This window comes from Bactrocera dorsalis, chromosome 1 (assembly GCF_023373825.1).
Source record: "Bactrocera dorsalis isolate Fly_Bdor chromosome 1, ASM2337382v1, whole genome shotgun sequence".
NCBI lineage: Eukaryota > Metazoa > Arthropoda > Insecta > Diptera > Tephritidae > Bactrocera > Bactrocera dorsalis.
In genome coordinates, this window is record NC_064303.1 from 52,510,458 (window position 1) to 52,534,346 (window position 23,889).

Genomic DNA, 23,889 nt, shown 5'->3' on the forward strand with positions numbered 1-23,889 from the left:
TACCTGCATCATTACTACTGGTAAAAATGTAGTAGAGTCGTCGAACAGAATGCAGTCTTCAATCAACCTAATTGTAGAATGGACGCAAAAATCTAATATTATTCTCAGCATATAAATTTCACTAACAAAACTACTACGTATGTATATCCCCGTATATATTGGGAATGAAGTAATTCCGTACCCCACCTCGGCGAAATATCTTGGTTTGACGCTGGAGTGGAGTTAAAGTGGAAGGAGCATATACAAAGAAAAGTTGCAGAACTAAAATTAAATACAACAAAATAAATTGGTTAATCGGCATGAAATCACTCCTAACAACCTCAAATAAAATTTTAGTCTACAATCAAACGTTAAAGCCCATTTGGACATACGGAATTCAGATATGGGGATGCGCTAAACCGTTATACATCGAAATGGTGCAAAGATTCCAAAATAACGTCCTGCGAAAAATTGTAAATGCCCAGTGGTACATACGGAACTCAGATCTACATACATCGTGATCTTCACATAAAAATGGTTCGGGAAGTCATTCGCGAAACGGCATCGAAATATGCTACAAGGTTGCAAAACCACGTAAACGCTGAAGCCTGACAACTAGGAGAGACTAGAAATAGCAGGCGCAGCCGGTATCCCAGTTGATGAGGCAGAAACAAAGCACCTCAAAACCATATTGAGGAATACGAAAGCTTCCTGAAAAGGAAACAATCCGAATCTCAGGAAGACAGCAAACAACCGAGCAATTCCCAAAATAGGAATCGCTCTATTAGAGATGCCCAATAACCTAAGATGCGTACAGACCAACCTGCAGTACTCGAAGTGTGCTACAGCGAATCTGCCAACCCTCATAAACGAGTGGGGCATCGACATCAGTCTAATACAGGACCCTGGGTTAATGTATACCCCATCAAAGGGCTAAACAGCAGTAACTATAACCTTTTAACACACGAAACAAAGGTAAACCTATAGCATGCATTCTTATCACTAGAAGTATAAATTCATTTCTTTGTCCAAATTACAGCAAAGCAGATATCAAAAGGATAATAATTTCTTCTTGGTCTCGGCCTACATGACGAGGACATACCACTAGCACCACTTACTCGAGTAGTGGAGGACAACAGGAAGGAAGATGTCCTAATAGGGTGTGATGCAAACGTAAGGCACACTGTATGGGTTAGCTCCAGTATAAATATCAGAGGTGACTCACTCTTACAGTATATTCTGAATAGCAATCTAAGTATATGCAACAAGGGCGATAAGCCAACATTTATTTTCCCAAGCCGATGAGCCTTTCATGTCCGATCATAACTCCTGGATACTCTTCAACATCCGCGAGAAATACAGTACTCCTCTCAAATAACGGAACCCTAGAAGAACAGCATTGGAAAAATTTACCAGTATAGCAACAAAATTCCTTGAAAAGGAAGGCAGTGAGAGTATTAGTAATCCTCAGAAACTAGATTCAGAAGTAGAGAAGTTGGAAAAAATCTTAACTACAACTTTCAATAAATGCACACCGCTAGCAGTTGTGAAAAATAGAAAGTCTCTTCCTTGGCGAAAAACGAGCTCAAGAATTTAGAACCATAATCTGGCAGCCTTATAAAGATATTATGAAAAGATACAAAAAAGCTGTCAGGAATGCTAAAAACGACTCTTGGCGATCTTTCTGCACATCGATAGAAAGTTGCAGAGAAACCGCAATGCTGAGCAAAATGCTATCCAAAGATCATACTAATACTGCCTACACTAGGGCGGAAGGAAATGATTGGACCTCCTCAGGTACTTTTTCCAACGCCCTTCCTCGGGAGTCAGCAAACGCCTTTAACGAGGGTTTAACCAGAACCACCGGTAAACACAGCTGATTACCGAGGCCAGATAGTAGACAAAAGCAAAATCAAATATGCCATAAATAGTTTCTCACCATTTAAAGCCAGACGGTCCAGACGGGATTATGCTCATAATGCTGCGAAAACTGGTAGAATCAATGGTTCAAAGGCATGAAAATATATACAAAGCTAGCATTCAACTATCTTACATCCCAAGAAGTTGGAAAAGAATTAAAGTAGTGTTCCTTCCAAAAGCAGGTAGAAGAACACACGATAATGCCAAAAGTTTTAGACCTATAAGCCTCACTTCCTTTATGCTAAAGGTACTAGAAAGGCTAATAGACTTACATTTAAGAACAATAATGGCGGATAAGTTATCGAAGTCCCAACATACGTACATAAACCAAATCGCTTTTTGCGATGAAAATAGATTAACTTTAGAGTATTTTAAATAATTGAACTTATTTTCTCCATAACACACAACAACATATGTATATTTATTGTTTACAATTTTTTTGAAATATTTAATGCCTATGAAACAAAACTAGTCTTTGAGTTTACTACATTGCCATGTGTGTCGCCAACGTATTAAGCAGAATACCATGATACCAGAATACCATGTTACTACATGTCTGTCTGACGACCGTTCCGGAAAAACCTTTTTGAGTCAATTGAAGGCTTTCCGGAAATTGACTTAACCCTTCTGCACAAATTGGGTCAAAAAAATTAAGAAACAAACGCGGGTTACCATGCCTTAGGATGGCTAATTGCTTATAAAACCATTTTGATATCCCCAGTCTGAGTCTTATGATGAGTTGTACGTACGCATTTTTTTTCCAGGACGAGCCAGTTTTTTTACATAATTTTTTAAAAACTTTTCGTACGCGTATACAATTTGTGGGTCATTTTGGCCACCAAGAAAATTTATGCTCAAATGTGACTAAACAGAAAAAGCGTGCTAGTGCTCATTTGTGAATTTTGTGATGCCTAGTGATAACGGTATTGAACTTTATTTTCTGATTTTTTTTGATGCTATGTATGTACAAGAGACCTGCACGATTAAGGTAGGCATCGTACGATTACGTTACTAAGTAACACTTCTGACGATTACCACGATGCGAAGGTAACATTGCGCATCGGCATCGCGGCATCGTGGCATTGTACGATTACTATCTGGTATCGTCAATGGCAAATGAAACGAAGTTCTTTTTTTCGCGCACAATACTTATTGAGTAACATGCAGTGGTCGGCATGAGAGGATCTGTCACTGCGTTGGTGAGCACGAAAAAAAAGTAGCAAAAAGAGTAGCCCAATGAGAAATTGGAATTAAAATTAAGCAAATTTTATAAGCAAAATTATAAAATAATGAAAATTAACAAAATGTATTTTAAGGATATATTCCCTATTATCTTTAAAAGACTTGGAACATAAAAAGCATTGCATGGCACCAAAGGCATTTAGAAACATAAAATATTTCTCGCAGGGCATATTTGGTTTTGCGCTATAGTCTTACATGATGTTAATTCGTTGCTGGCTCGACAACGACTGAACGATAGAGCGTAAGCGTGAAGTTAGTTTTCACAATTGTTCTAAGAAATGCCGACCACTGGTAACATGTTAGTAATCGGCGATGCCGATACCCACGATGCCGATGCCCACGATGCCAAAGTACCGTTACGTAGCGTGTACTCGCCGCATCGCCGCTTGCTAACATGTTACTTTTTTAATTACTCGTGCAGGTCTCTGGTATGTAAATATGTATGTAGTTGGTGAATTTTGTTTTGCTCTGGGATAACTGTATTCTACTACATACAGCAAACATACGTCCAAGCTTATGAAAATGTTGTGTGATTTATTTCAACTGTGAAGACGCTCGGGTAGACAATTCTTTTGCTCAGTGATATGCGAATGTAAAAATCTGCGCAATTAAAATGCAGCGAAGAAACCCGGTATGTATTCATATTTGTATAGATTCTATCACGTCAAAGAATTGAAGAAATTGTCAATGATGATGATGAGTCACTCTGATGAAGATCAAGATTTTCAATGTGATGAATCTGAAATAAATGAGTCTGATATATCTACAGATTCTTTTGATAGCATTGAAAGTCTTAGCAGAGAAACACAAGGAAATAATGAATGTTTTCCTGCAAAAGATGGTACGATTGTTTGGTATAAAGATCCTCAACAAATGCAATGCAGCAGAATGCGACAAGAATGCATTCTTTCAAATAAACCAGGCCCTTCACAACACGCACGTTCTTTGGTTGCTAGCATAAAAGGTGCTTTCGATTTATTCATTTCACTAGAACTGAAGCAAATTATTGTTGAAATGACCAACCTCAAGGGCGTGCAGTTATATGAAAGTAAGTGGGAGATCATTGATATAATGTAAATGGAAGCATACTTTGGGCTGCAGATCATGGCTGGTGTTTCCAAATCTAACGGGGAAAGCTGGAGATGTTTATGGGATGAAACAAATGGAAGACCCATATTCCGCGCTGTTATGCATATTGAAGGATTTATGCAAATTTCACGATGCCTCCGTTTTGATAGCCATGAAGATGTGGAGACCAGACGGTTACGTGATAAGCTAGCTCCAATAAGAAATATTTGGGACAAATGGAGCAAAAATCTTAAACTGATGTATAATCCAAATGAAAATGTGACCGTCGATGAGCAGCTGGTACCTTTTCGTGGAAGATGCTGTTTTAGACAATACATACCTTCCAAACCTGCCAAATATGGCATAAAAATATGGGTTCTTTGCGATTCCAAGTCCAACTACGCATGGAATATGAATGTCTATCTAGGAAGGGCCAGAAATACTCAGCCAGAAAAGAACCAAGGTAAAAGCTATCAACATGAGAAAAATAGCAGTGAAACAAACAATACAAAAATATTTTCTTTAGGTGAAAATGTAGTTATAAATCTCACACGCAATTTGGGGGGAGGTTATACCGTCACGTGTGACAACTTTTTTACAACCTACAATTTGGCTGTCGAATTGCTAGGACGTAAAATAACGGTAGTAGGAACAGTTAGGTGGAACAAGAAGTTTCTTCCCTCCAAGCTATTGACGTCAGGAAAAAAACAGAGTATTATTCGGAATTCTTTTTCACACAAAATGTGACTGTTGTGACCTGCATGCCAAAGAAATACAAATTCGTTGTTATAATGAGTACTCTTCATCATTCGGCAGAGACTAGGGATGATAAGAAAAAGAAACCAGAAATAATACATCACTATAATGCGACTAAAGCAGGTGTTGATGCGCTGGACCAATTAGTAGCAACGTACACATGTAAACGCCAAACGAAACGATGGCCAGTTGCACTCTTTTCCAATATGGTCGATGTTTCGGGATATAACGCATATGTTATATGGACCGAACTTAATCCCGAATGGAACAGAACTAAAAACTTTAAGCGGCGATTATTTTTAGTAGACTTGGCCACATCTTTGGTAACCCCGCACATTGTACGCCGAAAGCGAATGCCCTATGGTTCTTCTGCAAAAAGAGTTGTGGAAAACATCCAGGAAGCAGTCGCAGCAGACACTCCCAGTTTATCCACGGTCGTGCAGCCTCAAGATTCTCCTTTAGGCTTCTTGGGTAAGAGATAAAGGTGTTTTTATTGTCCACATACATACTAAAAACTCCAACAACCATTCAGTTCGTTGCGATAAATGCTTGAAATTTATATGCAAACAACATAGTGGAACGGCAGTTATGTGTATAAATTGTCAGAATTGATGTATTTTTTACTGACTCCTATTGAAAACAATTTTGAATTTGTTAATTTTATGTTTGAATAATAAAAAAAATGAGTTTGCCATTATAATTTTACCATACTGAGGTGTTTTTGCTATTGGGTCATATTGACCCACAAATTGTTTATGAGGGGTACAATCTCAATTTGTGCAGAAGGGTTAAACAACTGTTATTATATAACATATGCGTCACAAATTGTAAGCTTCTGTGATCAGAAATACCCAAGTAATATTAAAATTAAAAAAAAAAACGTATCAAGTGCTTGATTTCGTTAAGGGGGGGTGGGGGGTGGTTAAGGTTTGACACCCTTTTTTCCAGTTTTTTTTTTAATTTTTTTTTTCTGAACCATCAACATCTCAAGAATATTGTGTTAAAGTTTTAGGTAAATCGGAGAAAAAAATCCTTGAATTCCTATCATAGGTTTGCGCGCCTTCCAGCTACCCGCGCTGAGCGGCGAGAACTTTGAATCGATTTTCCCAAATATATCATTTTTAAAGTCGGTGACCAGCCTACAGAAAAAACTACTGCATCGATCGTTTTGAAATTTTGTACAAATATTCTAAATACATGTATATAGCCCTCGAATGACGTCGAGTTTTTCCAAAAACTTTAATTACTAAAAATTTTACAATAACAAATAGATCGATTTTTTCGACTAAAATCGTCATTTTGGCTTGAAAATGGTACCAAAAATTGAAAAATTAAAAAAAACTCGACGTCAATTGAAAGATAAACTAATAAACTAAAGAAAGCATTTTGATTTTTTGGTTTCAGATGATCCAGTGATGCTGTAGGCTGGTCACCGCACAAAAACTTCTTTTCGAGGTGCCTGCAGGGATCGACGATAAATCCGTTATTCCTGGCTATTTTTGGATAAAAATTTTTTTAAGTATCCTTCAAATGTTGTACTTTCATATAATAATAAGCAAAATAAAATATTTTTCTAAAAAAATTCATGAAAGAAAGGTCATTTTTCGACGAAACAAACCTTACCCCCCCGACTTCTTCCCACCCACTACTCCCTCGACGGTATGGAATAAATATAGAAAACTTGGAATTGTTTTTATTTAAAATTAAAAAATTATATGTATGTATATATTAATATTTAAATAAATTGTGGGGTCGGCTTCAGTATACCATCCCACGATTTCAGGGTTAAAAGTGGTATAGTTGGATAGAGCTATTGCTCCATATTAAGAATGTATCTAATTATTGCCGCCGGAAACTTATAGTTTTCGAGATATTTGCATTTAAAGTTGAAAATTTTGCAACTTTTATGTTGCAATTTCTCGATTTCTAGTAATTATTTCATTCATATTATGCACTTTTTACATACTTACACTTCATTACATTCCTTCTACATACTTATTTTTCAGTAATTATTTAGATATTTGCTTAAAAGAAGCATTTTATATTTAACACAAATTTTATTACATGCACAATAACAAAAGTGTTCCGTGTTGACGGATAATAAGTGTTGCCATAATTACACATTTATCAAACGAAAAAAAATTAATTAAAAATTGGTTTATTTACAACAAATATTAAAAAAATTAATATACAGAAACGTTATAGTGAAGTGTTAGTAAGTGAAAAGTGCATAATATAAGTGAAAAAGTTATTCACAATATACAAATTATCAATGTAAAAGTAGTTAATTTTTCAACTTAAATGCAAATATCTGTAAAACTATAAGTCAGCGGCAACTATATACAGTGTGCGACAAAACTAAAGCACCGAATCTACCTTGTCAGTATTTAACCGAATAAAATCATAAAATAGGCATTACATGATGTTTTATTGATTTGTATTATTAGTTCATGTATTCTTCTTTTAAAATTAGTAAAAATTATACAAACTGACTTATTGAAATATTATATAAAATTAAATATCTGAAGAACATCAAAAATCTGGTGCGACAAAACTAAAGCACATAGCCAATAATTCATATTAATTGCACATTAATTGTTTGTTTAACGGTTTTTAATGATCAAAAAAGTTGAATATGTGTAGTTATTAGCTAAATACAAAAATATTAGTGCATATTCAGTTTCAGTTCGTTATTCAATACGATTGATTGCATATTTAAGTGAAAGATATATCAGTGGCTCGAAATAACTATTCTGTTTATCTTAGAAAAAATTTGTTAAGGATTTTAAGAAAAGAGAATCGGTTATGACTATTGCAAAAGAGTTTGGAATAAATCATTCTATTGTTTCCCGAACATTTAGCCGATTTCGCAAATAAAGCTCTTTGGTTACAGCGCATAGAGGTAGACGGCCACGGAAAGCAACCGAACGAGAGGATAAAGGAGTCATTCGGGCAATAAAAAATTACGCTTTTATATCGGAAATATCTATTGTAAGATAATTACGGTTAAATATATTACATATTTCCATACAACGTCGAGCTGTCCATGGGGGGTTTTCATGCTACCTGTAGCAAGTTAGTGCAAAAAAGCCGTATTATTTATTTAAAGAACAGACTGGCGCGATTGGAATTTGTGAGAATGCACATAAATTGAACGATTACCAAATGGTAAACTGTACTTTTTTCTGGCGAACTGAAGTTTAATATCAAAGATTGAGATGGGCTGAAGCTGGTAGGCAGACCGAAGGGACAACGCCTAAATCAGCGCTATAAAACAAGCGCGGTGGAGACAATGTACTAGTGTGGGGTTGTTTTCCAGAGAATAGAATTGGGCCAATTCATTATATAAACAGTAAAATGGACAAATTTAAGCATAAAAATATTTTTCCGAATATTATATTGCCACATGCTGCAAAAGAAATGCCTTTAAAATGGAGTTATCAACATGACAACGACCAGAAACATACTGCTATTTGTGTAAAACAGTGGTTTGTTGATAACAGGATTGAGGTTTTGAAGCGACTCCCACAATCACCTGATCTCAATCCCATAGAGAACCAATAGGAAATTGTAGGTCGAAAAATCAGACGTGAGAATTGTAAAAATAAGGCCGTTTTATACATAGAAGTAAAGGTAGCATGGAAAAGCATTTCCTGCGACACATAAAATAAATTAATTGAGCCCATGCCTCGCCGATGTGCTCCTGTATTGAAAAATAAAGGATACGCAACCAAATATTGAAAGGCATAAATTTTTCAATCATAAAACCCTTTCGTGCTTTAGTTTTGTCGCACCAGATTTTTGGAGTTTTTCATATATGGAATTGTATATATTTTCTTAATAAGTTAATTTGTTTAATTTTTACTAATTCAAAAAGAAGAATGAATAAACTAGTTATAAAAATAAAATAATTTATAACCTACTGTTACGATTTTTACTGCTTGATAGGTTCGTATCTCTGGATTGACAAATAAAAGCAAAACTGTTTAATTTAATTCAACAACTCTTTATTTCACAAGTCGTCTACACTATAGCAGTTTACTCTTAGCACTGATTGATTACGTTGGCGCTGCCACGGCTTATATAGCCACGCACTTCTCGCTGATGCCGACGTGTCCTTCTAGAATATTGCGTCTGGAAATTACCTGAACATAATGCTATACGGCGCCAAATGCAGACAAGCAGACAGCCGCGGCGCCAGACTCAGCAATTGTTTAAGTAGACAAGCAGACAGTGCGGCGCCAGATGTCTATTGTTTCGAGGCGCCAGATGTCTACAACAAGACAAATGCTATTTCATATACCTACAGCTATTGTTCATAATAAGGGATGCATATAGCAATACAAATACATCTTAATACTACTTTTGTAACACTGCCCTCCACTAAAGCCTAATCGTCCCGATTAGGCACAAATCCTCTTGAACTAAATGGGGCGAGCCTCTCCAAATGTACTACTTTCATTTTACATCGTGCTTTTCCATTTCTTTGTATGCGGTATACCACGTCATTAAGTCGTTTCATCACCATATAGGGCTGTCTGCAGTTTCGGGGACAAGCCTTTCTTTCGAAGAGGATTGTACAACAGGACCAGATCACCTTCTTCAAAACCTTTTGAATTTGCCGCTTGATCGAACCGGTCTTTCATCTTATTGCTCATCAGATGCGTATGCTGTCTTACCATTAGATGCAATTCATTCATTTCTTCCTTTAAGGCGGAACAATAATCTCCATCATTTCTTACAGCTGTAGGATTCGTTCCAAACTTAAGATCGGCAGGGAGTCGCAGATCAGATCCGAAAATAATCTTTGCTGGCGTGTAATCAGTTGTCTCGTGCTTCGCTGAACGATACGCCAGCAGGAACCTCTGGATGCACTTGTCCCAATTCCGTTGATCTTTATCAACGATTTTCCGCAGATGTTCTTCGAGCGTTCGGTTGAATCTCTCTACCATTCCATCTGATTGTGGATGTAACGCTGTTGTCCGTGTCTTGTGGATGCCCAATAATGTACAGACTTCTTGGAAAATGGAAGATTCGAAATTCCTGCCTTGATCTGAGTGTAATTCGACGGGCACTCCGAACCTTGTTATCCAATTTTCTACAAACGCTTCGGCTACTGTCTTCGCTTCCTGGTTTGGTAAGGTATATACTTCTGGCCATTTACTGAAATAGTCCATGACAACCAGTAGATATTTGTTTCCGGCCGTACTGGTTGGGAACGGACCTGCAACATCCATTGCGACTCGTTCAAATGGTGATCCCACGTTGTACTGTTGTAGCCTACCGCGACTTTTGGCTTTAGGACCTTTAGCTGCCATGCACTCTACGCAATTACTTATCCATTCTGCTATGGAATCTCGACAACCGATCCAGTAGAACCGTTGTTTAATCTTCTCTATAGTTTTTGTAATTCCAAGGTGCCCTCCACTAGGTCCATTATGATATTCTTTCAATACTTTTGGGATCATGGACTTCGGTACTATGATCAGCAGACGAGACTGTCTGCCATCTTCGCTTTCCCAGGTACGATGAAGGTATCCATTAACGAGGTTTATGCTGTTCCATTGGGCCCAATATGCTTTTACCGTTGGACTCTCGTTACTTATTTGTTCCTTTGGTGGTCGTACCCCATTTTCTTTGGCCACTACCAGCTTTGCAAGATCAGGGTCCTCCAGCTGATTGATTTTGATGCGATGAGGAGTCCAATCATCTTCAGGTTCTATATTCAGTAATCGCACGTCGAGTATACCTTCTTTTCCCTCTGATTTGGAGCAATGTTTACATTCCAGTGGACAAGGGCGACGTGATAATGCATCCGCATTTTTGTGGTGAATCCCGTTTCGATGTTCCGCTTCGAAGTCATAATTCTGTAATCTTTCGATCCATCGTGCAATTTGGCCTTCTGGATTCTTAAACTGTAATAACCATTTTAATGCTGCATGATCAGTCTTCAGGAAGAATGGTTGTCCATACAAATACTTGTGGAAATGTTTTACACATTCCACCACAGCTAGTAGTTCTCTTCGCGTCACACAGTAGTTTTTCTCTGGTTTCCCGAGCACTCTGCTGTAATACCCAATTACTCTTTCTTGTCCGACGATGAGCTGAGACAGGACACCTCCAATTCCATAAGCGCTCGCATCTGCATCCAGGATGAATTTCTTTCCAGGTATTGGATAAGCCAACATCGGCGCCGTACAAAGTAGTTCTTTAAGCTGCTCAAACGCTTTTTCTTGTTCCAACTGCCATACAAACGGGCGATTGTTCTTTGTTAAATCATGTAAACTTCTAGCCACGTTCGCAAATCCAGGTACAAAACGGCGGTAATACGTGCATAAGCCGAGGAAGCTGCGGAGTTCATGTATGTTGGTGGGTTGAGGCCAATCTTTAACTGCTTTTATTTTTCCCTCCTCGGTGTGAATCCCCTCAGTTGACACTTTATGTCCGAGATATGTGACCTGCTTCTTCCATAATGAACACTTTTTGGGATTCAAGCGTAATCCGGCTGATGCTATTCGCTGAAAGACTTCCTCTAGATTTTTCAGATGATCGTCAAAACTTTTTCCCATGATGATAATGTCATCAAGATACACCAAACATGTCTTCCAGTTGAGTCCTTTTAACACATGTTCCATCAGTCGCTCAAACGTTGCAGGCGCATTACATAACCCAAATGGCATCACAGAGAATTCCCATAGCCCGTCGCCCATACTGAAAGCGGTCTTTTCACGGTCACGTTCATCAATCTCGACTTGCCAATATCCACTTTGTAGATCTAATGTAGAAAACCATTTCGCTCCAGACAAGGTGTCTAATGTATCGTCGATTCTCGGTAGAGGATAACTGTCTTTCTTTGTGACATCATTCAACTTCCTATAATCTACGCAGAAACGGGTGCTACCATCTTTCTTTTTAAGTAAGACGATAGGTGAGCTCCATGGACTTATTGAAGGTTCGATTACACCGTTTTCATGCATGTCTTCAATAATTTTGTTAGCATCTTCACGTTTTGCTAGTGGAACCCTACGCGGAGCTTGTCGGATTGGTTTAGCGTCTCCAGTATTTATGCGATGTTTGACAATGCCGGTTCTTCCTGTGTTGTTTCCTTCGTTTGCAAATATGGATGCGTATTTTTCTAATAGTTTTTCTGCTTTTAATTTTTCATTTCCATGCAGTTCGTTCAGCAAATTGTTTAGGAGTGTAGGACTTATCTGCTGTGACTCAATAGTAGGTTTCTGTTGTGACCGTTCGCATCGTGCTATTGCACTTATATTCTGGCACTGTCCAATTACCGCTCCTTTCTTCAGACATATAGGCGTGTTGAATTCATTCACTACTCTGACCGGAATGGTGGCGTCTTCTCTAGTTTTCACAAGCGTTCTTCCTACCAATATGGGTGTATCTATTTTTGTTGGTTCCACAATCCACAACTCTTCAGTCCCACCTCCTCCATTCACTTTAGCCCATACAATCGCCTCAGATTTTGGTGGAATACTCTGATTATCATCAACAATCACCCTCTTACTTTCAACGTTGGTCACATATCCGGTGTTTATAGGCATCTCCATGTTCTGGCAAAACAGCATTTGCTTGTTTAAATCCAAAGTAACCCCGTGATCAATCATGAAATCTACTCCCATTATAATTTCATCCGTGATTTCTGCTACGATGAAGGTGTGATTAACTTCCAGGGTACCAATCATCACTTCGCAAAACACTTTTCCCGCGACAGCTGCTTCCTCCCCGGTGGCCGTTCGAAGCTTGTAACCGACTAATGGTTCAACCGTTCCTCTTATCACATCCGGTCGGATAATTGAATGTGTGGCACCAGTATCCAAAGTAAGCGTTGACAGTCGTCCATTTACGATACCGTTGATAGTAAGATTGTTGTCATGGCGGCCTATTTGTGATATCGAGATGGCGTGGCAAATAGTTGTGGGAACCAGCTCACGCCCCTTTGAACTGTTCCGTTTTAGTTTAACGACTTGTGAGATGTGGATGCTCCGTCCTCGTTATCTGTTGGTTGTTTCCGTTTTGATGGGTTTACTTTTATATTGCAATTTCGGGCAAAGTGACCCGCTTTTCCACAGTTGAAACATCTTCCTGTTGTATTTACTCGCGGTGCAGCAATTGTCTTCAGAGTCTTCAATATTTCTTCCATCAGCGCCGGTTGTTCCATTTCAACCCTTTGTACTTTGTGTGCTGGTTTACTTAGTAGAGAAGCTGTTTCCTGTGTGAGGGCGTGCGAAACCGTTTCAGCGAACGTTCTTTTTGGCAATGCATATGTGGCGCGTTTGGTGTCCACATCACGAATTCCATTTATGAAGCTTTGAATTTTTACCCTCTCAATGTAATCCACAGGTGCATCTGCATTTGCCAAATGAGCCAGTCGTTCTATTTCAGTTGCGAACTCTTGCAATGACTCGTTCATTTTCTGACCCCTATTTTGCAGTTCGATCTGGTATATTTGTTTCCGGTGCTCACTACCATATCGTCTTTCTATCGCACTCATCACTGCCTCATAGTTGTCCCGTTCACAGTCTGGAATAGTCTGAAGGATTTCTGCCGCAGGTCCTCTCAATGATACAAACAAGGACGCTACTTTGTCCGCTGCATTCCAGTTATTGGCCATTGCTGTCTTTTCAAACTGAAGTTTGAAAATTTGAAATGGAATATTTCCATCGAATGTGGGTGCCTTCAATCTTGGATTATTTGTTGATGGTGCAGGGCCATGCAGTTGCAGTTCTCGCATCCGATTACTCAAATGAAGAACTTCTGATTTCAAATTTTCTTCGTCATTTTTTAACGTGCTTAATTCGTCTTCCAATTTTGAAACTTTCTGTTGCACTTGTGTATTACTTTCTGTAATCTGTTGTACCAAACGCTTTTCTAACTGCGTATTATTTTCAGTCATTTGTTGTGTAAGGCGAGACTCTAACTGTGATGTATTTTCAGTTATTTGCGTCATTTGCTGTGCCAGACGATTTCCTGTTTGCACTGCATTTTCTGCATTTTCAGCTATTTGCGTCATTTGCTGTGCCAGACGATTTTCTGTTTGCACTGCATTCTCTGCCATTTGCTTAATAGCCACTAACAGCATGTTCATGTCCACACTCGATGATGTTCGTTGTTCTTCTACTTTTTCTTCTACCATTGTAGAAGTTTCTGGCCCAACAAATTCGAACTCGTCCACATTAATTCCATCCGCTTCCATTGCTTCACGTAATCGTGCCTGCAGATCCGCCTTTTGCCCGCTTATCGGCAAATTACGCTCCTCCAGTTCCTTATTTAATTGCTGAATTCTCAATTCTCCGAATTTAACCATCTTGAATTTGGATTATTTGACAATCCCACTTCTGACACCAATTGTTACGATTTTTACTGCTTGCTAGGTTCGTATCTCTGGATTGACAAATAAAAGCAAAACTGTTTAATTTAATTCAACAACTCTTTATTTCACAAGTCGTCTACACTATAGCAGTTTACTCTTAACACTGATTGATTACGTTGGCGCTGCCACGGCTTATATAGCCACGCAATTCTCGCTGATGCCGACGTGTCCTTCTAGAATATTGCGTCTGGAAATTACCAGAACATAATGCTATACGGCGCCAAATGCAGACAAGCAGACAGTGCGGCGCCAGATGTCTATTGTTTCGCGGCGCCAGATGTCTACAACAAGACAAATGCTATTCCATATACCTACAGCTATTGTTCATAATAAGGGATGCATATAGCAATACAAATACATCTTAATACTACTTTTGTAACAATACTTTATGATTTTATTAATTTAAATACCGTGGAGGTAGATTCCGTGCTTTAGTTTTGTCGGACACTGTATATGTATATATTTTCGTGATCTGGAGAACGTCACCTTTCAAGTGATATCCATATTATTCCCGAAATCCGGGGATGCTATTCTAAATCCCAGCCAAAAAGAAATTTACTCGAACAAACTTGACACACCCCGGTGTTGGATCGGCAAGTTATTTTTTTTTGAAGCGTGGCCGAAGGCCGCCAACTCAAAAAGGAGTTTTACTCAAAAAAAATACTGACACACCCTGGTGTTGGATTGGCCAGAGATATTTTTTTTTTTTTTTTGAAGCGCGGCAGAAGGCCGCCAACGCAAAAAAGAGTTTTACTCAAAAAAAAGCCTGACACACCCCGGTGTTGGAGCGGCCAGAGATATTTTTTTAGGCCGCCAACGCAAAAAGAAGTTTTACTCAAAAAAAAACCTGACACACCCCGGTGTTGGATCGGTCAGGTTTATTTTTTTCCTGCATTTGAGTTTTTTTTATTTATTTTTATTGTTTTCAATCGTTTGGAATATGGTAACACTTATTCTTTGACAACACGGAACACTTATGTTATTGTGCATGTAGTGAAATTTGTGTAAAAAATAAAATGCTTATTTTAAGCAAATATCTAAGTAATAAATATAAAATAAATATGTACAAATATTGCAGTGAAGTGTAAGTGTATAAAAAGTGCATAATATAAAAGAAAAAGTTACCATAAATCGAGAAATTGCGGAATTAAATTAGCGAAATTTTCAACTTTAAATGCGAATATCTCGAAAACTTTAAGTTTACGGCTGCAATAGTTATATATTTTCTTAATCTGGAGCGTCAGCCCTATCCAACCATACCACTTTTAACCCTGAAATCGTGGGATGGTATACTAAAGTTTCCCCAAATTGTGTTATTATACAAATTAAGATTCATCATACGTTATTTTATATCAGAAATGAGCTTTCTACTATAAAATTAGCTTTTCCATCTAAAATATACCTATCAGATTTGAAAATTTTGTTTCATTATCTAAAGTGGTTTCATTTTTAAATAGTTTTGTGTTTTTCCTGTAAACATATGAAGTGATGTCACGTTATTTTGCATTTCAGGTGACTATATACTCTCAATCTATAGAAATACCCCTATCCGCCGGAACCCATTCGAAATACTTTTATTTATTTTCTGTATTTAATAGAACAAATCGCATGCTTACTATAAATATTATAAATACTTATATGTATATTTATCCATACATACCTTTTCTATAGCACTGTTAAGCTTTCCGGTTATTCTCCTACAAACATTAGGCGCTAAAGAATTTGATGACTGCGGAAGTTCCAAAATAACTGTTTTCAAACCAATACTGGATATATCGCGAAGTTGTTCCACGTTCGATATCATATTCAAGCAAAGGGAATCCACAATAGTTTCAACTTGGCCCTCCTTTACTTTGTTTACCAAAGGTCCTAAGCACTTTACCGCCAAATTTTGTACTTCGCCATTTTTATCTTCCAATAGACGTAATATCATACGTACAACCTTTTTTTCAGATTCATCATCGAGCTTAATGCTATCCTTTTGCAATTCCGTCATTAAATCATTTGTTGCCATAAAACGAAAATCCTTGTCACTAGAAGTCATCTGAAATCAAACATAATTCTTTATATCTACCAATGAAGAAGCTTTGGTTTTTTACCTTTTCTAGTAAGCTGGCTATTTGATGATATTGATACGACATTGTTTCCAAAGATAATTATTTAGAAGCTATATTTAGTCAAATTATATTTGTTTAAACCGGCACATAAAATACAGAACTCAAACGGGTAACACAAAGCACTAATCTACCAGAAAACAGAACTAATAAATCGATATATCGATACGATAACAATATTAGGTATAATACACAGTGAAGTGCTGAATACATAGGGCGTGACACCACATGGCAGCACGACAGTGCACTGTAAATGGCGTCGTGAATCCTTCTAAATAAACATTTGTAAGAAGGCAGCGACTTAACAATGGCCGGCATGTACGCAAGACAACACAGCTGTCCATATTGCATGTACACAATTTCGTTGTGGCCATACTAATAGAGATATCACTTCAATCAAATTTTAATATTTTGTTCAAAATTAAATTTTTATGCAAAAAATTAAGTAAATAGGTAAATTTATTTGTTTTAAATTATCAAATGCTATTACAAATCAAATAACATAATTTTGCTTATGTGTTTATTTGTAAAATAACATCAGGTTTGTTAGAGTTTTGGCATCACTCCTCTCTACAGTCAACTCTACTGTCGTCGGCAAATTTAAGTATATTTTGAAGTTAGCGGGAGCGACAACTGATGGCCTACAGTCGAGTAGTCGTGCAGCTGTCTAAATAACTGGGTCCTTAAGAACGTGTGCATTTTAATATTTGACAGATGTCGCTTGCAGCCTGCCCCGCTCTATGTGTTCCGGGCGTGACTCTTTGAGTTTCGGCCATTGATTGTCCGTGACAACGGAGATGCGAAAGATGCGTGCGACACTTGTTATTATGAATGTATGTACATACATATGTACATATGTATGTGGCTCGCATTTGTTTTCGTAACATACAGACAAATGTGCCAAAGAAATAATATACATATGTATGTATGTATATGCCATAGAAATTCTATTGGTACAAATATGAAAATGATAACGAAATAATGCGAATATGCACATTTCATGAAGGTCATCAATTTTCTTTGAAGAAATGAAGTTCATTTTGCACATCTTCACTTTGTAATAGTGGAAATAAATATAATTTATTTGAAATATTACTTTATTTAAATAAAAATAAAGAGAAATAAAATTAAAATAATTTTTCCTAATTTTTCCCGTTTTTTGGACGATGGAACAAACATCATAATGGTAGTTGTTTACATGTCGCCCAATAACACAGTTAATAATATATATTGTTACGAATTTACTCTTTCTTGTTTACTTTGTTAGGTTCGTATCTCTGGATTGACAAATAAAATCAACACTGTTTAATTTAATTCAACAACTCTTTATTTCACAACTCGTCTACACTATAGCAGTTTACTCTTAGCACTGATTGATTACGTTGGCGCTGCCACGGCTTATATAGCCACGCACGTCTCGCTGATGCCGACGTGTACTTCTAGAATATCGCGTCTGGAAATTACCAGAACATACGGCTATAGCCACGCATTTCTCGCTGATGCCGACGTGCCCTTCTAGAATATCGCGTCTGGAAATTACCAGAACATACGGCTATACGGCGCCAGACGCAAGCAGACAGTCGCGGCAATTGTTTAACTAGACGAGCAGACAGTGTGGCGCCAGATGTCTACAAATGCTATTCCATATACTTACAGCTATTGTTCATAATCAGGGATGCATATAGTAATACAAATACAACTTAATACTACTTTTTGTAACACTGCCCTCCACTAAAGCCTAATCGTCCCGATTAGGCACAAATCCTCTTGAACCAAATGGAGCGAGCCTCTCCAAATGTACTACTTTCATTTTACATCGTGCTTTCCCATTTCTTTGTATGCGGTATACCACGTCATTAAGTCGTTTCATCACCATATAGGGTCCTTCCCAGGCTGTCTGCAATTTCGGGGACAAGCCTTTCTTTCGAAGTGGATTGTACAACAGGACCAGATCACCTTCTTCAAAACCTTTTGAATTTGCCGCTTGATCGAACCGGTCCTTCATCTTATTGCTCATCAGATGCGTATGCTGTCTTACCATTAGATGCAATTCATTCATTTCTTCCTTTAAGGCAGAACAATAATCTCCATCATTTCTTACAGCTGTAGGATTCGTACCAAACTTAAGATCAGCAGGGAGTCGCAGATCAGATCCGAAAATAATCTTTGCTGGCGTGTAACCAGTTGTCTCGTGCTTCGCTGAACGATACGCCAGCAGGAACATCTGGATGCACTTGTCCCAATTCCGTTGATCTTTATCAACGATTTTCCGCAGATGTTCTTCGAGCGTTCGGTTGAATCTCTCTACCATCCCATCTGATTGTGGGTGTAACGCTGTTGTCCGTGTCTTGTGGATGCCCAATAATGTACAGACTTCTTGAAAAATGGAAGATTCGAAATTCCTGCCTTGATCTGAGTGTAATTCGACGGGCACTCCGAATCTTGTTATCCAATTTTCTACAAACGCTTCGGCTACTGTCTTCGCTTCCTGGTTTGGTAAGGCATATACTTCTGGCCATTTACTGAAATAGTCCATGACAACCAGTAGATATTTGTTTCCGGCCGTACTGGTTGGGAACGGACCTGCAATATCCATTGCGACTCGTTCAAATGGTGATCCCACGTTGTACTGTTGTAGCCTACCGCGACTTTTGGCTTTAGGACCTTTAGCTGCCATGCACTCTACGCAATTACTTATCCATTCTGCTATGGAATCTCGACAACCGATCCAGTAGAACCGTTGTTTAATCTTCTCTATAGTTTTTGTTATTCCAAGGTGCCCTCCACTAGGTCCATTGTGATATTCTTTCAATACTTTGGGATCATGGACTTCGGTACTATGATCAGCAGACGAGAATGTTTGCCATCTTCACTTTCCCAGGTACGATGAAGGTATCCATTAACGAGGTTTATGCTGTTCCATTGGGCCCAATATGCTTTTGCAGTTGGACTCTCGCTACTTATTTGTTCCTTTGGTGGTCGTACCCCATTTTCTTTGGCCATTACCAGCTTTGCAAGATCAGGGTCCTCCAGCTGATTGATTCTGATGCGGTGAGGAGTCCAATCATCTTCAGGTTCTATATTCAGTAATCGCACATCGATTATACCTTCTTTTCCTTCCGATTTGGAGCAATGTTTACATTCCAGTGGACAAGGGCGACGTGATAATGCATCCGCATTTTTGTGGTGAATCCCCTTTCGATGTTCCGTTTCGAAGTCGTAATTCTGTAATCTTTCGATCCATCGTGCAATTTGGCCTTCCGGATTCTTAAACTGTAATAACCATTTTAATGCTGCATGATCAGTCCTCAGCAAGAATCGTTGTCCATACAAATACTTGTGGAAATGTTTTACACATTCCACCACAGCTAGTAGTTCTTTTCGCGTCACACAGTAGTTTTTCTCTGGTTTCCCGAGCACTCTGCTGTAATACCCAATTACTCTTTCTTGTCCGTCGATGAGCTGAGACAGGACACCTCCAATTCCATAAGCGCTCGCATCTGTATCCAGGATGAATTTCTTTCCAGGTATTGGATAAGCCAACATCGGCGCCGTACAAAGTAGTTCCTTAAGCTGCTCAAACGCTTTTTCTTGTTCCAACTGCCATACAAACGGGCGATTCTTCTTTGTTAAATCATGTAAACTTCTAGCCACGTTCGCAAATCCAGGTACAAAACGGCGGTAATACGTGCATAAGCCGAGGAAGCTGCGGAGTTCATGAATGTTGGTGGGTCGAGGCCAATCTTTCACTGCTTTTATTTTTCCTTCCTCGGTGTGAATTCCCTCAGTTGACACTTTATGTCCGAGATATGTGACCTGCTTCTTCCATAATGAACACTTTTTGGGATTCAAGCGTAATCCGGCTGATGCTATTCGCTGAAAGACTTCCTCTAGATTTTTTAGATGATCATCAAAACTTTTTCCCATGATGATAATGTCATCAAGGTACACCAAACATGTCTTCCAGTTGAGTCCTTTTAACACATGTTCCATCAGTCGCTCGAACGTTGCAGGCGCATTACATAACCCAAATGGCATCACAGAGAATTCCCATAACCCGTCGCCCATACTGAAAGCGGTCTTTTCACGGTCACATTCATCAATCTCGACTTGCCAATATCCACTTTGTAGATCTAATGTAGAAAACCATTTCGCTCCAGACAAGGTGTCTAATGTATCGTCGATTCTCGGTAGAGGATAACTGTCTTTCTTTGTGACATCATTCAACTTCCTATAATCTACGCAGAAACGGGTGCTACCATCTTTCTTTTTAAGTAAGACGATAGGTGAGCTCCATGGACTTATTGAAGGTTCGATTACACCGTTTTTGTGCATGTCTTCAATAATTTTGTTAGCATCCTCACGTTTTGCTAGTGGAACCCTACGCGGAGCTTGTCGGATTGGTTTAGCGTCTCCAGTATTTATGCGATGTTTGACAATGCCGGTTCTTCCTGTGTTTCCTTCGTTTGCAAATATGGATGCGTATTTTTCTAATAGTTTTTCTGCTTTTAATTTTTCATTTCCATGCAGTTCGTTCAGCAAATTATTTAGGAGTGTAGGACTTATCTGCTGTGGCTCAATAGTAGGCTTCTGTTGTGACCGTTCGCATCGTGCTATTGCACTTATATTCTGGCACTGTCCAATTACTGCTCCTTTCTTCAGCCTTATAGGCGTGTTGAATTCATTCACTACTCTCACCGGAATGGTGGCGTCTTCTCTAGTTTTCACAAGCGTTCTTCCTACCAATATGGGTGTATCTATTTTTGTTGGTTCCACAATCCACAACTCTTCAGTCCCACCTCCTCCATTCACTTTAGCCCATACAATCGCCTCAGATTTTGGTGGAATACTCTGATTATCATCAACAATCACCCTCTTACTTTCAACGTTGGTCACATATCCGGTGTTTATAGGCATCTCCATGTTCTGGCAAAACAGCATTTGCTTGTTTAAATCCAAAGTAACCCCGTGATCAATCATGAAATCTACTCCCATTATAATTTCATCCGTGATTTCTGCTACGATGAAGGTGTGATTAACTTCCAGGGTACCAATCATCACTTTGCAAAACACTTTTCCCGCGACAGCTGCTTCCTCTCCGGTGGCCGTTCGAAGCTTGCAACCGACTAATGGTTCAACCGTTCCTCTTACCACATCCGGTCGGATAATTGAATGTGTGGCACCAGTATCCAAAGTAAGCGTTGACAGTCGTCCATTTACGATGCCGTTGATAGTAAGATTGTTGTCATGGCGACCTATTTGTGATATCGAGATGGCGGGGCAAATAGTTGTGGGAACCAGCTCACGCCCCTTTGAACTGTTCCGTTTTAGTTTAACGACTTGTGAGATGTGGATGCTCCGTCCTCGTTATCTGTTGGTTGTTTCCGTTTTGATGGGTTTACTTTTATATTGCAATTTCGGGCAAAGTGACCCGCTTTTCCACAGTTGAAACATCTTCCTGTTGTATTTACTCGCGGTGCAGCAATTGTCTTCAGAGTCTTCAATATTTCTTCCATCAGCGCCGGTTGTTCCATTTCAACCCTTTGTACTTTGTGTGCTGGTTTACTTAGTAGGGAAGCTGTTTCCTGTGTGAGGGCGTGCGAAACCGTTTCAGCAAACGTTCTTTTTGGCAATGCATATGTGGCGCGTTTGGTGTCCACATCACGAATTCCATTTATGAAACATTGAATTTTTACCCTCTCAATGTAATCCACAGGTGCATCTGCATTTGCCAAATGAGCCAGTCGTTCGATTTCAGTTGCGAACTCTTGCAATGACTCGTTCATCTTCTGACCCCTATTTTGCAGTTCGATCTGGTATATTTGTTTCCGGTGCTCACTACCATATCGTCTTTCTATCGCACTCATCAATGCCTCATAGTTGTCCCGTTCACAGTCTGGAATAGTCTGAAGGATTTCTGCCGCAGGTCCTTTCAATGATACAAACAAGGACGCCACTTTGTCCGCTGCATTCCAATTATTGGCCATTGCTGTCTTTTCAAACTGAAGTTTGAAAATTTGAAATGGAATACTTCCATCGAATGTGGGTGCCTTCAATCTTTGATTATTTGTTGATGGTGCAGGGCCATGCAGTTGCAGTTCTCGCACACGATTACTTAATTGAAGAACTTCTGATTTTAAATTTTCTTCGTCATTTTTTAAAGTGCTTAATTCGTCTTCAAATTTTGAAAATTTCTCTTGCACTTGTGTATTATTCTCTGTAATCTGTTGTGTAAGGCGAGACTCTAACTGTGATGTGTTTTCAGCTATTTGCGTCATTTGCTGTGCCAGACGATTTTCTGTTTGCACTACATTTTCTGTTATTCGTGATATATTTTCAGCTATTTGCTGTGCTAGACGATTTTCTGTATGCACTGCATTTTCTGCTATTTGCTGTGCCAGACGATTTTCTGTTTGCACTGCATTTTCTGCTATTTGCCTAATAGCCACTAATAGCATGTTAGTGTCTACGCTTGATGATGTTCGTTGTTCTTCTAATTTTTCTTCTACCTTTGTAGAAGTTCCTGGCCCATCAAATTCGAACTCGTCCACATTAATTCCATCCGCTTCCATTGCTTCACGTAGTCGTGCCTGCAGATCCGCCTTTTGCCCGCTTATCGGCAAATTACGCTCCTCCAGTTCCTTTTTTAATTGCTGAATTCTCAATTCTCCGAATTTAACCATCTTGAATTTGGATTATTTGACAATCCCACTTCTGACACCAATTGTTACGAATTTACTCTTGCTAGTTTACTTTGCTAGGTTCGTATCTCTGGATTGACGAATAAAACCAAAAACTGTTTAATTCAATTCAACAACTCTTTATTTCACAACTCGTCTACACTATAGCAGTTTACTCTTAGCACTGATTGATTACGTTGGCGCTGCCACGGCTTATATAGCCACGCACTTCTCGCTGATGCCGACGTGTCCTTCTAGAATATCGCGTCTGGAAATTACCAGAACATACGGCTATAGCCACGCACTTCTCGCTGATGCCGACGTGTCCTTCTAGAATATCGCGTCTGGAAATTACCAGAACATACGGCTATACGGCGCCAGACGCAAGCAGACAGTCGCGGCGCCAGACTAAGCAATTGTTTAACTAGACAAGCAGACAGTGCGGCGCCAGATGTCTACAACAAGACAAATGCTATTCCATATACCTACAGCTATTGTTCATAATCAGGGATGCATATAGCAATACAAATAAAACTTAATACTACTTTTTGTAACAATATATATATATATGTAAGTTACTTACTGTCTCTGTACATTTTACTTCCTCTAAGAATGAATAAAAAGACATCTACATATGTATGTTTAAATAATTCATTTTATTTTATTTCATTTTTTTACATTTTTATTTCATTTTATATGATTTATAAACTTACCTCCCTCCACTTGGCTGCCGACCGAG

At 38.7% G+C, this 23,889-nt stretch overlaps 2 protein-coding genes across 7 annotated transcripts in view; both read right to left on the reverse strand.

The window, feature by feature from the left end:
• LOC105227259 (cullin-associated NEDD8-dissociated protein 1) overlaps positions 1–16,616 on the reverse strand; it is a 122,126-nt gene extending 105,510 nt beyond the window's left edge. For all 6 annotated transcript variants that reach the window (XR_007423734.1, XR_007423732.1, XR_007423733.1 and 3 more), the window contains exons 1-2: positions 16,456–16,616; positions 16,017–16,400 (exon numbers count right to left, since the gene is read on the reverse strand). Coding sequence is in view for 3 of the 6 variants with exons in the window: in XM_049462377.1 (XP_049318334.1) it covers positions 16,017–16,400; positions 16,456–16,497 (426 nt within the window). In the remaining 3 variants the exon portion in view is untranslated. The remainder of the gene's footprint in view (positions 1–16,016; positions 16,401–16,455) is intronic.
• On the reverse strand, positions 12,762–23,720 carry LOC125780379 (uncharacterized). The gene is made up of 2 exons (XM_049462680.1): positions 21,726–23,720; positions 12,762–12,865 (listed from the first exon to the last, which is right to left on the reverse strand). The coding sequence occupies exon 1, from the start codon at positions 23,151–23,153 to the stop codon at positions 21,798–21,800; it is 1,356 nt and encodes a 451-aa protein (XP_049318637.1). The 5' UTR covers positions 23,154–23,720; the 3' UTR covers positions 12,762–12,865; positions 21,726–21,797.
• Between the last annotated feature and the right edge of the window lie 169 nt (positions 23,721–23,889).

Bases quoted from the DNA above. Each gene is read 5' to 3' on its own strand.
- LOC125780379 (XM_049462680.1), bottom strand. From the start codon at position 23,153: ATGGTTAAATTCGGAGAATTGAGAATTCAGCAATTAAAAAAGGAACTG.